The following is a 15,240-nucleotide window of genomic DNA, read 5'->3' on the forward strand; positions in this document are numbered from 1 at the left end:
AACTGTACTGTAAATTGCCTTGGGATTATTTTAATGAAAGGTGGCATATAAATTAAACAATAAGTAAAATAAACTGCAATTGGTACAGAATGCTGCTGCTAGATTGGTCTCTGGGATGCCCTGATATTACTCCTGTTCTGAAAGAGGTGTACATGCAGCCTATAGGCTTCTGGGCAAAATACAAAATGCTGGTTACTACCTTTAAAGCCCTTAATGGCTTGGACCCATGAATTTAAGAGAATGCCTTCTTCATTATGCACCCCACCACTGATTAAGATGGTCAAAGGAGGTTCATTTGAAGGTGTTGCCAATTCGCCTGGGTGCTTTCCAGATTAACCCTTACCACAGGTCACTACAGATCACCAGAGTCTGTACTTGCTGTGTTGTGACACCGCAGTCCCTGTGCTGACAGCAAGGTGCCGTTCACATTTCCGGTGCCTTACTTCAGATTTTATCTTTGCGATTTAGTGCTACAACATTGCAAGTCCGTTGCAAAAAAAAAAAGCTGTATATTCCCATTGTAGGAGTTTGAGATTCTGGGGGTTGTTTTCAATATGCCTGCCAAGCTGAAGCATTTTACTGCTGTTCTAGGGTGTAATCTGGAAAATGCCGTGGAGGACTTTCTCACATGGTTCTGCCTCAGGGTATCTGAAGAGCATTTTAATTCGAAGGATTAGATGGACCATTCACATAGCCATCCTTACCTCCATCAACACCTTCCAAGAAAGCAAAAGCCCCAGAGTTTTTTTCAAAAGCTGCTGGAAATAGAGGATTTTTTTTACCTCAGATATATCTCGGGCTAAGCCACAGCCTCCCTTCGGAGAAAAACAAAGCCCTGTCTGCCGGCAGGGAGGTCAGGTTAAATCCAGTGAATATGTGGACTGGCACACTCCAATCAGGAGTGGATTTGGTGGGGGGAGGGGGCGGGAGCCCTGTCTGTAAAAACTCCTGGTGGCAACTCAAAACCAAGCCTTCTCTCTGTAGCAGCAGCCTGGGGCTGTGGGACACGCTTCGTGTTGAGATTAGAGCTGCTCCATCCCTGATGGCTTTTAGAAAACAACTGAAGACACATTTCTTCAGTCAGGATTTCAGTTGAATACATTATACCCTCATGATCTAGTGTAAGCAGTTTGAATTGGAAAGTCAGAAATGAAAGAGCTGGTGGTGGGAGCAACAAACTCCCCTCCGCTGGCCATTTATCTCCCCATTTTAACCTTTGAGCCATTTGGCTTCAATGGCCCTCTGAAACACTTGACCATTTTATTTCTGTTCCAATCTCATTCCTTCTGTGATGAGGTTTTCTGGGAAGTATCTCCATTCCCTCTCATAACGGTGCTGGAAAGCGTACATGTTACTGGGGCCTGGGGAACAGGAGTTGGCAGCCCAAGCTGCCATTCTAGAAGAGGAACCTCTTAAGTATTGAGGATATAATAAATATCCTCAAGTATAACCCCAACGCTGGATAGGTTATGCTTGAGGATATTTATGGGAAGTTATGTGCTACCTATAAGGATCTCCACTGTGAGATTGGCTGGAGCCAGTCAGAAGCAGAACAAGAACCATTCTGAATCATGAGTTGCTAGCCAACCCAGGGCCCTTCTGTTGAGAGAATGGGATTATTATTATTATTATTATTATTATTACATTTATATCCCGCTCTTCCTCCAAGGAGCCCAGAGAAGTATACTACATACTTGTGTTTCTTCTCACAACAACCCTGTGAAGTAGGTTAGGCTGAGAGAGAAGCGATTGGCCCAGAGTCACCCAGCTAGTATCATGGCTGAATGGGGATTTGAACTCGGGTTTCCCCGGTCCTAGTCCAACACTCTAACCACTACACCACGCTGGCTTATGTGGTTAACTCTAAGACTTGTAGAAGAAAAAGGATTTATGCTTTCCGATGTGATATGCTCTCTCAATAACTAAAAGTTCCAGAGCCCCTTGTACATATTGGAGAGAGGGGAGGGACAAATAAGAATATTACAAGGACCATGAGCTGACATGGCACACAAAGGAAAGCAGGTGGCTGTGCCTCGTGCATACAGGGAATGTGCTCTTGAATTAAGGCTGACACACGAAGCTTAATCACTACTAGAAGCACTGAAAAGATATTTCATCTCATTTTCATGCCTTTTGTTGTTCAGTTTCTGGTACAAGTTTTTTGTGTTTTTTTTAAAGTGTTGATGATATACAAGTTTTTAAAAACCAGAGGGATCTCTCTTGAATCAGAGGTAACGCGCATGGCAGATATCAGTGGCCTAAAATTCTACATGAAACATGTATTTTAGAGAAGGCATGGGAATTCTGCCACAATTACCAAAGACAAGAGGCAAGAAGTGGAAATAATTTCATGTTAACACTGCTAAGGAATCATCTCTGACAATTATCTAGAATCTTTTATGATGCAGCTTTGGACAACATTCTGTGTGAATTAGTGCACAGCTTCAAAGCAACCAATAACATTTGTTTTGCGTTCTATTCAGTTCTAAAATCTGTTCTACTGGAGTCTGAGGAGCTGGGGAAAGTTTGTGTCTGTGTTACAAGTATCCTACAGATATTTCTGAGAACTTTCCCTGTGAAATATTGCATCTTAAAAAAATATAGCTTCAAATCTACATTTGGAAAAAAGTATGAAGTACCCACCCCCCTTATTAAATGAGATTTACAGAAAATTGCAACTAATTTTCAGTAAAGTGTGCATAGCACTATGGATTTTTTGCACATTGCCAGCAATTGTAGTAGAAGCTGAAAAGTTTCAAGAAGCTAGCACTCATCAAATACAGTACTGCAGACTATCTACTACAATGGACAAGACAGATTAAGCCACCTTGCTGTTTTGTCTATAGAACTTACAAGTGTCTTTAGGGAAATAATTCAATGATTTTGCAATGAAAGGTCAGAAAAATACAACTTTAAAGTGAATTGTTCAGTTTGCAGCCATGCTGGTCAATTAGGCCAAAAATAAATAAATCAGCATTGGCTGGATAATGCCATTATTAGGACCAAATAAGTTACAAAATAGCCAACAAAGTATAATGTAATTGCAGAATTAAAGTGATTCTTCCTTTTTTGATTCAAGAGATTTTAAGTGTGTGGGATGTTTGCGGGAATCAGCAATCTGTCCATACACTTTCACTACTGTCTGTGTCACAGAGATGGGCAGTATCTAAAATGCAAGTATTTAAAATATGAATTTTTCAATACTTTTGTATTTTGTATCAAAAACACATTTGCTCAGGTATTTTGTATTTTTAAAATACATTGCCAAAACCAAAATAGATCTCAGCCAAGCACTGCTTTGCTTTCTTGCTTCAGGAGCTTTTTGAGTACTGGGTATAGTACAGTACAATAACTCCAGCTATCTTTGTTGAAAAATAGAGAGAGAAAACCGGCTACTTCCCATCCCTACACTCCATGTGCCATAGCCTGGCCGTGTGCACAGCCGTGGGGTTGGCCAACGGAACAGTACATTCACTCAGGTTTTAAAGATCCGGGGTCCAGTCCGTGAGTGTGCTGTATACATATAAGCAGGAATCGTGGGGAAGAGCGCTTTCCTCTGCCCCCTGACCCCAAGGCAGCTGGGTCGACTGCAGGGGCCACTGGTGATGGTGTACCTGTGCATAGGTGTGAATGAAAACCAGGGGACTGGTTTTCCAGGCACATTGGCTGCCATCCCTGGGAGCAGGAAAACAGTCTCTGGGACCCCCCCGCCCACCATTTCCCAACACAGCTCTACTTAAAGCACCTATGGCTTGACAGTCTCGTGAGTGAGCATAGTCCGCGTGGGCTTTGGTATCCGTCATTGTCAGAGGAATTATGACTCCAAAACATGGAGAGATTCTGATCCTGCTGGCTTTGCTCATGAGTAAGCCAGGATTATAACCCTCCCCCCCGAAGTGGCTGGGACCCACATCCCCACCATTTCTTTGTATTTAAAAAACAGCACATAACAGATTCCCCTGAAACCTCCCCACACTTTTCCCCCCTGCAGACTTGTAAGCACCCAGAGGGCATCTACATGCCCCCTTTCCCCTTGCCCTGGTGTGTGTGCGGTGTTGGTTGAGGGGTACAGACCACTCAACCCATGCAAAACTCCTGGGTCCAGGTTCATCCTCTCACTGTATGCAGATCTGCAGGTGCAGGGATTGATGGGAGGTGTCAGGTGGAGAAGGGGAAGTTTTCCTGTAGGGCATCAAAGCAGATTTGTCCAGGCAATTTGCTTCTTTCCTCTCCACTCTGATGATCCATCTCATGAGCTGTCTGGGGGTGTCCTCGTAGCCTGTCACTGTCATGCCTGGCCACTGAGCCCTGGGTCAGTTGGCTGGATCCCTGAAGAAGGGTCTCAGTTGACCCAAGACTGTCCTTAGTGACTGGCCCTGATGATGATGATGATTTATTTATTTATTTATTTATTTGATTTGATTTGATTTGATTTCTATACTGCCCTTCCAAAAATGGCTCAGGGCAGTTTACAGAGAAATAATAAATACATAAATGCATACATACATACATAATATGGAGCCCTTGTCCCCAAAGGGCTCACAATCTAAAAGCAAGCCTTTTGGGATTATGAGCAAGCCTTTGGGGGCGCAAACCTCAAAAAGGGGAAGGGGTTGGGCCCCCGCTTCTGTACCCTTTCTGTGTAAAAAATAGAATTGCTTTTATTCCACCACCCCCAGCCATCCTCCCCCCTTCCTGGCACCATGATGGGGTGCCCTGCTTGTGCTGCCACTTGGAGTGTTTCTGCTTGCGGGCATACATGACTGTTGTTTCCTTCTTGGGGAACGAAGCACTGAGTGTTTGTCCTGTCATCCCTTGCCCTGCAGCTTGCTGGGTGGGGGGAGCAAGGGATGGAGTGGGAATGGGGGGTGCCCATGAGTGGCTGTGCATTTTGACCGGCTGGCCAATCTGGGATGGGGGCTGGCATCGTCCCTGTCGCCTGGCAACTCCATAGCTGCGCAGCTGACAGGAGAGGAGTGGCCTTTTTTTCTGAGCAGCTGCCAGTGAGAAGTGCCAAAAGCATAGAGCAGCCACATCCTCAGGTGGGTTTGCGCCACCACCTCTATGACTGAGACTTGGAAAGGGGTGCAAAATAGCAGTCATAGATGGGTCAGCCGTCGGGCTAATGGCAAAACCACAGTTGTTGGCGGCAAAGCTTTGAGAAACCAAAAGATCCCAATTGGAGTTTGGCAGGGCAAAACGGAGTTAGATTTCGGACCGTAACCACAGTTTCATGTGTCAGGGTGTAGTGCAGTTATGACCTCGGCCAGCTATGACCACGGTTAAAGTGTACGTGTGAACTGGGCCTCTAAGGTGCTGTGTGCTCTTTAATTACTTGTTGAAAGTAAAAGCTAGACTGTCAGGTTTTCTATTTAATTCTCATGCCACTTTGATCCACAGAAACTAGAAAATGAACATGAAAACTTGGATGACTTTGAATCTCCCTTCTCTGCAGCAAGTAAGCAACTAACTTTCTTCTATAACGTGGTAGCTAAGTGGGGAAAACTGTCCCAATTATTAAGACTGAGCTTCTCCAACCACATATTGGTGCAAAGAGGCAAACTTATACCAAACGTCTATTAGAATAACAGTGCTGAACAAACTTCAAAGGGATTAGTATGAAATAAACAAGCTGCAAGGTTCAGCTCATCTAGATCCTGTAACAGAGGATCTGCTCTTAAGGTCTAAATGTTAACCAGAGAGCTGTCACCACTCCTGTCTTTTGTTCTAATCCTTGTAATATCTAGCTGGACCCACTGTATGTCATAACTATACTTGTAGCCAAGTATTATTGGACACAAGCTTGCATACATTTCCCCACCCCAGCCTCGCATCATTGTCTGGGATGCACAAGATGATGTCAGGATGATGCACCAAGGAGTTATTCACACATGGCTTCATGCTGCAGGGTATCTGAAGAGCCAATCTGCTTTGTAGCAGATTCGCAAGATATTTAATTCAGGGTATTAAATTGACAGTTCACATTGCCGTCAGCTCCTCCCCACAATCCCTGGCAGATCTTTTTCCTGTGTGTTCCCACTTACTTGCTCCAGGTTTTTCCTCCAACCAATCATAAATCACACCACAGAGGCAAGAGGCAAGAGAATGTTCTGGTGTTTATATTAGTTTGACAGCTAAGAGCGGAAGGATAGCATGACGAGTTGCCAGCTGGATCAAACAGCAGGACACTTAACCCTTGCCTTTGCGAGTGACTGCCTTCATCACCTCATGCCCCTCCCCCACCTCTAATGGAATCAGCTCAGACAAAAAAGGGCTCAGGTTACAACCATTCTACATATCTAAAGCCTATGTAAAACATAGGAACATTTTAAAGTTTGTGCTTGTGTTTAACTCAGAAATTTCTCCCCCACCCACCCACACACACACCCAGCACTTTCAATTGCAAATCACTTGGAGCAGACCATAACTCAAACAGCTGTCAAACTCCCCTTCACTGAGTTTTGAAAAACGCCAATTTTCTGGCATGACCACCCCACACATAACAGAGAAACTGTGGGGCATAACAGAAGCCCCATCGCCCCACCCCAAAGCCTCTGAAACTAAAGGATTTTTAAAAGCCCGACATACTTTGGGCTAAGCCAGAATGCACAGCCACCATTCGGGGGGAAACAAATTCCTGTCTGTCCTGGTCCCTGACAGCCCACAGGGACTTTGGGGTAAATCCAGCTAATATGTGTACTGGCACACTCCAATCTGGAGTGGATTCAAAATAAAAGCCCTGTCTGTAAAGCCTCCTGGAGGAAGCTTTAGCAGCAGCAACAGCAAGGGCAGTGGGGTAAGGGGGGATGTGATTGAGCATTTCGTGTGGCAAGGTGCCATGCAAGGACAATAGTGCCTCACTTCACAGCACCACTTTAGTTGCTGAAGGAAGTTTGTGTTGAAACAGACATTTCCCACATTTCTAGAATTGTATGTTTTATAACTTATTATTATGACACTGGACCAGAGAAACTACATGTTTGCTGAAGAGCATAACCCCTCCTGGATCAGGCCCAAGGCCTATCTAGCCCAGCATCCTGTTGCACACAGTGGCCCAAAGCAAGAGGTGAGGGCATGCCTTCTCTCCTGTTCTTGCTCCCCTGCAACTGGTATTGAAAGGCATATTGCCTCTGAGGCTGGAGGTGGCCTAGAGTCATTGATAGACCTGTTCTCAATTAATTTGTCTAAGCTTCTCTTAAAGCCATCTAAGCTGGTGGTTATCACCACATCCCATGCCAGAGAATTCCATAGATTAATTATGTGCTATGTGGAAAAACTACTTCCTTTTGCTGGTCCTAAATTTCTTGGCCTTCAAGTTTCATGGGATGAGCCCTGGTTCTAGTACTGAGAGAGAGAGAGAGAAATTTCTCTGTCCACTCTTTCTACTCCATGCGTAATTTTTATATACCTATCATGTCTCCCTGTAGTCACGTCTTTTTCAAACTAAAAAGCCCCAGATGCTGTAGCCTTGCCTCATAAAGAAGGTCATCTTTGTTGCTCTGTTCTGCACTTTCTCTAGTTCTACAATGTCCTTCTCAAGATACGGTGACCAGAACTGTATGCAGTACTCCAAATGTGGCCACATCATACATACATAGATTTGTATAAGGACATTATAATAGTTGCATTTTTATTTTCAATCCCCTTCCTACAGTAATTATCCCCAGCATAGAACTGATCTTTTTCACAGCTGCCGCACACTGAGTCAACCCTTCCAATAACCTCTCCACCATGACCCCAAGATCCCTCTCCTGGTCAGTCACTCACAGCCCCAATATGCATCACTTTACACTTGCTTAAACTGAATTGCATTTGCCATTTTGTTGCCCACTCACCCAATTTGGAGAGATCCTTCTGGGGCTCCTCATAATCTGTTCTGGGTTTCACTACCCTATATAATTTGTTGTCGTCTGCAAATTTGGCCAGTTCACTAGTTACTCCAACTTCTAGATCATTTATTAACAAGTTAAAGAGTACTGGTCCCAATAAAGATCCATGGAAGACCCCACTTTTCACTTCCCTCCATTGTGAAAACTGCCCATTTGTTCCTGTGCTCTGATTCTGAAGAAGGAATAGTTTACAGAGGCGTAACTATAGGGGGGGCAGGGGGGCACGTGCCCCAGGCACCATCTTTTCTGGTCACGTGGGGGGCGCCGCCATGACAAAAAATTTTTTTTAATTTTTTTAAAAAAATTTTGTTAATACAAATGTTTCCTGCTCAGTGCAGCAGTGCTGCAGCAGTCAAGGGAGCACGTCGGCGCCCCCTCCCCCACGAGAGGTCCCTTCCGCGCCGCCCGAGAATTGGCGGTGGCAGAGGGCGCTTGTGAGGAAAAACCTAAGTATAATGTCGTATGTGGGGGGGGCGGGGGGCGCCATTTCAGTGCTTGCCCCGGGCGCCGTTTTCCCTAGTTTTCCCTGATAGTTTAGCCTGATTCTGTGATGTGTTAACATGAGGCTGAGCCCCCTTAGAATTGTGTTAGCCATGCCATTGATCTATAGTCATCCCAGTATGATGGTCAATCACTGTTCTTGGGGAAAACTAGCTCAGTTTGGTCACACTGAAAATGCTGACTATGACCCTTCCTAACTAGGCAGAGGCACTCTTCATGTAGTGGTTTTGTAGCTCCATTTCTTCTGAACTGCAAAAAATATAAGCATTATACTTTTCACAGGGGAGAGCAACTGTCCCTATTTAACTCAGCATATTATCCCTGCCAGTAGCTGTCGCTGATATCTGCCTTTTAATTTTTTTTTTAGCCTACTTTCCAATAGTCTTATGAGATCACCCTGCTTTCTGTGTGTCTGTCTGTGTGTCCAGCCCTATCAACTTTGCAACGCCTGGACCAATATGAACCAAATTGGGTACAGTTCTGGGGGCACCTCAGCGGCATAGTATGTGATGATGTCATCCACCCTGATACAAGATGGTGGTCACGTGAATGTCTGCGGTGCAAGCAGGCTAATTTGTGGACTGCTTAACCCATTTGAACTAAATTGGGTACAGTTGCAGTGATCAAGGATTGTCCTTGATCTTCAAGGGCTTGTCTCAATTCCAGGCACTGGCTCTGGTGGGGCTGGGTAGCTGCTGGTGGGGGTTCTGGTGCTTCTGCTTCATTTACAGGTGAAACTCAGAAAATTAGAATATCGTGCAAAAGTCCATTAATTTCAGTAATGCAAATTAAAAGGTGAAACTGATATATGAGACAGATGCATTACATGCAAAGCCAGATAAGTCAAGCCTTAATTTGTTATAATTGTGATGATCATGGCGTACAGCTCATGAAAACCCCAAATCCACAATCTCAGAAAATTAGAATATTACATGGAACCAAGAAGACAAGGATTGAAGAATAGAACAATATCGGACCTCTGAAAAGTATAAGCATGCATATGTATTCAGTACTTGGTTTGGGCCCCTTTTGCAGCAATTACTGCCTCAATGCGGCGTGGCATGGATGCTATCAGCCTGTGGCACTGCTGAGGTGTTATGGAAGACCAGGATGCTTCATTAACGGCCTTCAGCTCTTCTGCATTGTTTGGTCTCATGTCTCTCATCCTTCTCTTGGCAATGCCCCATAGATTCTCTATGGGGTCAGGTCAGGCGAGTTTGCTGGCCAATCAAGCACAGTACACTGTATACTTTTCAGAGGTCCGATGGAACCCTGTCCCCGAAGGGCTCACAATCTCACAATTAAAGGCAGTCCTGCGTACAACACACTGCAGTAATTTAAATGTGAGGTTACCAGAGCATGAGTAACTGTGGCCAAGCCATCTCTATCCAGATAAGATTGCAGCTGGCATAGCCTAAGCTGATAAAAGGCACTCTAAGTCACAGAGGCCAACTGAGCCTCTAGCAACAACAGTGGATCAGTGAGCACCCCCAAACTGTAAACCTGATCTTTAGGGCAAGGGTGAATAGCTCAAATATGCTGGTGGGCTGGAACCAACCATGACTTGGTGTGTAGGGGGCGAGATCAATTTTCTGCATATTAATCATTACATGACTAAAATTATTTAAAAATTAAGGATAGTGAGGGGGCCGAGGGTTGGAGTCAGGGGGAAAGGGATGAGGGGTGGGGCTAGTGGGCCTGGGCCCAGGGACAGGACTGGACTGGACTAGCAAGGCAAGTGAGGAAAATCTGGTCTCAAGTGGACAACTGCATTGAGCTGCTGCTGCTTGTCGTAGGATAAGCCAAGAGCAACTTCCCTTCCTGCAAGCCAGCAAAATAGCCCCCGTGGGCTGGATCCAGCCACTGGACCTTATGTTGTGCAGGCCTGCTTTAGGGGGAGTGCAACTTCTTCTAAGGCTGAACATTACTCAGCCAGGTGGACTTTAATCTTGTCTGGATTCAGTCTGTTTGTTCCCCCTCATCCAGTCCATTACTGCACCCAAACACTGATTCAGGACAGTCACTACTTCACCTGCATCCAATAAAAAAGAGATAAAGCCAGGTGACATCTTCATACTGATGAGTATCATTTGCATACAGATGACACCGCAAGCATCAAGATGATCTCACCACATCAAGATGATCTCGTCAAGTGGTTTCATGTAGATATAAAATAGCACAGGGGAAAGAAGAGAACCTGTGGGAACCCAAAGCATAACTGCCAAGGGTTTGAGCAGTGATTCCACAGCACCACCTTCTGGAAGGAACCATCCAGAAAGGAAGAGAACCACTGTCAACCTATACTCAACTCAACCAGCCTCTCCAGAAGGATATTATGGTCAATGATATCAATAGCTGCTTAAAGTGTGCACTCTCCCTGGCTCTCTCTTGAAATGGGTCTAGATTGCATCTAGATAAGCAGTCTAAATACACACACCCCTTTTAAATATTTTGATCATGTTTGTGTTCAAATGATCTGAAAGGATTTTACTCTCCCTCGTGCTTGTTTGGTTCATGTAGTTTTCTTTGCCTCTTGAAGGAAACTAATTATCTAGACCCATCCTCACCTTACCTATCCTATCGCTCTTAGATGGTGAGAATCTCAACAAGTGCCTTCAATCATTACTTGCATGTTATAATCCTGAGGCCAAAATAAGTTTCTTACGAGGCCACAATATGCATACTTTTTAAGGACTTATAAATTAATTTTGATGCATGCTACAATCTCTTTTTTAATTAATCAAATTGTTTTTTAAGAAATCTAATATGGAAATATTAGTTATACTGTGGGTTAGGGACACAAATGTCTGAGATGCAAAAAAAACTGGACGCAAATGTCCAGGGACACCAATGACTGGGACTAATTGACCGGGATGCGGTTGGCCAGGATGCAAATGCCCTAGTACCCTCTTAGACATCTCCTCTTTTCTTTTTATTATCTGTCTCCCCCTCTTCCCCTTCTTCCTCCTGATATTTTATACAGTTATTTAAAATAATGTAAAACTATAACTAAACAAAGGAGATAATAGGGTGTCTCCAATTGTTTTGCAGGAAATCTCGATGGTCATGACACTGCATTACAAAATGCACTAAGACGAAGAAAAGATCTTCTGCAGCAACTCAGGGTATGACCCAGGCAATACTTCTAAATATATTCTTCACACCCTGATAAAATACACGTGTGCATGGCTTGGGCTCCAGAGAGCCTGAGCAAGCTCTCTCCCTGTCATTTCAGGCAGTGCTTGCTGCCTAAGACAGCATATATTTCCCTTTCCCTTCCTCCAAAACATCATGTGCAAAGGGGGGTTGGCCCAGGCTTGGGATAGCCTGAGTGAGTTCCCCCTTTGTCATTTCAGGCAACATGCATTTCCCTTTCTCTCCCTGGAGGGAGAGAAAGGGGAATGCATTATGCCAGGCATGCATTATGTCAGTGCTGCCTGAAAAGGACAGGGGAGAGCTCGCTCGGGGCTCTCTGGAACCCTGGTGTGGGTGGAGGGAATTCACTCGGGACTCTTCCAGACAGAGGCATAACTAGGGAAAACGGCGCCCGGGGCAAGCACTGAAATGGCGCCCCCCACGCCCCCCCCATACTACATTATACTTAGGTTTTTCCTCACAAGCGCCTGCCGCCGCCACCAAGCCAGGCGACTGACTGGCCACCAGGCGCCAGCAAAGCAATGGGGGGGGGGCGTGGGCAGGGACCGCTCATGGGGGAGGGGGCGCTGATGCGCTCCCTTGACTGCTGCAGCGCTGCTGCACTGAGCAGGAAACATTTGTATTAACAACAACAAAAAATTTTGTCATGGCGGCACCCCCCACATGACCAGAAAAGATGGCACCCGGGGCACGTGCCCCCCCTGCCCCCCCTATAGTTACGCCTCTGCTTCCAGAGCCCAAGCCATGCCCCCTTGTGGGCTTCAGTGGCCCTTTTCATTGGCAGCCCTATTTGCACCATGTTGGCTCTGCCCCTGACCTAGTGGTAGAAAATTTGGAAGAAAAATCAGATCTCCCCAGTATAGCTTTTAACATTCCACTGTAGCTTCAGAGAAGAATGATTTAGAGTGAGGAACTGGTGATGAGGGGAAAGGGTTAAGCATCCCTTTGCCACAGTACTATTGGGGTAAAAAATTAAATTCCTATCTTTTTAGAGGATTTTCCTTTAGAAAATGTGTCCACTTAAAAACAAACAAATATACATATATGTTTAATATTGTAGGAGCAAAAGCTTTTGGAAGACTTTTCTATCCCGCATGGATTGCCAAGTATACAGAGAAAATGCTACAGACCAGAACCTGAACATGTCTACCAAATTCCTCTTCCTCTTCCTCTTCCTCCTCCAACTCCTCTACCTGAGCAACCAAGGATTATCCAGCAGACAGTAAGAGTGTTGCGCTACATCCCTGAAAGACAGAAGCCTATTGTTTGTTAGGGCCAAACAATATGTAGTTTGCCCCTGCATTTATTTTACTTAAATAGCAACTTTGAAGCAGGGGTGGGGGTGGGTGGGCAGTGAAGATTGAGCCTATAGCACAGAGGGTAGGCTGTTGGTGTTTATGATTATTTAGCAAATTGTCAAGGAAGCTGCTACTCCATTTACAGAGTGTGGAATTTAGTTGTTGTAGTTATTTAAGGAACACACATGGAGATCACGGTAGAGTCTAAACAATTTATTTATTGGTGAAATACATTAGGATAGGAAAGACTTAATCCTATCTATCAGCTACATAATGAATAGGTAGGGAGAGAAATGTCTCCATCTTCTCTCTAGGAAGAATGGAAGAGGACTGACTCACTATAGGAAGTACCAGAGGAGTCAAGGTAGGAGTCATAGAATAGAGGCAAGCAGGGACAGGTAAGGAGACCCTCACCCACTACTTCCACTCTCAGTGCCCCTAGTGGCCATTAGGATAGTCGGTGCAAAAGGTCAATGTGCTGGAATTCCAACTCCAAAATAGGCAACCTTGGCTCTCTTGCTGTTGTTGAACTACAATTCTCATCATTCCCAGCTACAATATAAGGGTAGGTTACCTACCCCTACTATAGCATTTGGGGAGGGGTATTTATTTATTTATTCATTTATTCATTCATTCAGGTTTTATACCGCCTTTCATGAGACATTCCAAGGTGGTTTACAAAAGTTAAACTACAATAAAATTCCATCAAAATCACATTTCAAATTTTAAAATCAGTTAAATAGCAAAAACCATAAAACAGCAAAAATCAACAACCATAAAAAAGACAAATGAGAGGAGTAAAACCCTGAACAAATACAAAGGGTGTTAGTTGTGTTTTAAAAGCAGCCACAAAAATCAGAGAGGACATTCACTGGGAGGGCATGCAGAGCCAGGGGACAACAACAGAGAAGGCCCTGAACCGTGTGCATGACAACTTAGCCTCTCTCAAAGTCAGCATGTGGAGCAAAGCCCTCCACCCGCCGATGACCTTATCAAGCGGGCAGAAACCCTTGGGAGCAGGTGGTCCTTCAGGTATCCAGGGCCCAAACCATTAAGGGCTGTAGGTAATAACCAGCACCTTGAATAGGATCCAGAAACAAATTCACAGCCAGTTCAGCTCTTTCAAAAGAGATGTAATCTGCTCTGAGCAAGCAGTTCCAGGAAAAAAAAAAACCCTGGCAGCTGTTTTCTGCACCAACTGAAGTTTCCAAATATTCTTCAAGGGGAAACCCACATAATCCAGCCACGACATGACTAAGGCATGGCCAGATCTGTGGCCAGATCTGCTTTCTCGAGAAAGGGATGCAGTTGGCGCGCTAGCTGAAGCTGTGCAAAGGCACCCCTGGCTACCGCCTCCACCTGAGCATCCAAAAGCAGAGCCGAGTCCAATAACACCCCCAAGCTGTGCACTTGTTGTCTCAAGAGAAGTATAATCCCATCTAAAGTTGGTTGAATCACCCTGTCCTGCCTGGCTTTTCTACTGACCAGCTGCACTACTGTCTTGTCTGGATTTAGCCTCAGTTTGCTAGCCCACATCCAGCCCATCATTGCCTCTGGTCCCCAGTTCAGTACATCCACTGCTTCTCTAGGATCTGATGTCAAAAACAGATAGAGCTGAGCATCATCTGCATACTGATGACACTTAGTCCAAATCTCCTGATGACCTCTCCCAGTGGTTTCATGTAGATGTTAAAGAGCATGGGGGAGAATACTGAGCCTTGCAGGATCCCATAGGCCAGAGGCGAAGGAGTCAAGCAGGAGTTCCACAGCACCACCTTTTGGAACCTCCCCACAAGAAGGGACTGGAACCACTCCAATACACCACCCCTGATCCCTATACCTGAGAGGCGGTCCAGAAGGATATCATGGTCAACGGTATCAAATGCTGCTGAGTAGAACCAACAGGGATGCCCCCACCCCCTGTCTAGTTCCTGACGTAGGTCATCCACCATGGTAACCAAGGCACTTTCAGTCTCAAACCCAGGGTGAAAGCCCGATTGAAAAGAGTCTAGATAATCTGTATCATCCAAGACCTTTTGCAGCTGCACAGGCACCACATACTCTATCATTCACTTTTTCAATTTTTATACCTCCTTTCATAATGTATCTCAAGGCAGTTTACAAAAAATAAGATAGATAGATACTTTATTTACAGCTGAATAAAAATTAAATACAATTAAATTCCATAAAAGTTACATTTAAAGCCTTAAAATCAACATTAAAAACAATGAACACACCAAAAAACTATTGAAAAGATAAACAGAAGCAAGAAAGCTGAGAAACCCAGCAGCCTCTAAGAGGTAAAAGCCTGAATAAATAAAACAGTCTTGAGTTGTTGATGATTTTAATTTAATGTGTTTTGACATTCTGTATTTGACATACATCTTCTCCCCATT

General features: G+C 44.7%; 1 protein-coding gene across 1 annotated transcript in view; it reads left to right on the forward strand.

Moving 5' to 3' along the window:
• C1H21orf58 (chromosome 1 C21orf58 homolog) overlaps window positions 1–15,240 on the forward strand; it is a 73,933-nt gene that overhangs the window by 44,617 nt on the left and 14,076 nt on the right. Inside the window, exons 4-6 of the mRNA XM_053267026.1 lie at window positions 5,401–5,458; window positions 11,442–11,515; window positions 12,607–12,768. Coding sequence (XP_053123001.1) covers window positions 5,401–5,458; window positions 11,442–11,515; window positions 12,607–12,768 — 294 coding nt within the window. The remainder of the gene's footprint in view (window positions 1–5,400; window positions 5,459–11,441; window positions 11,516–12,606; window positions 12,769–15,240) is intronic.

Source organism: Hemicordylus capensis, chromosome 1 (assembly GCF_027244095.1).
Source record: "Hemicordylus capensis ecotype Gifberg chromosome 1, rHemCap1.1.pri, whole genome shotgun sequence".
Taxonomy (NCBI): domain Eukaryota; kingdom Metazoa; phylum Chordata; class Lepidosauria; order Squamata; family Cordylidae; genus Hemicordylus; species Hemicordylus capensis.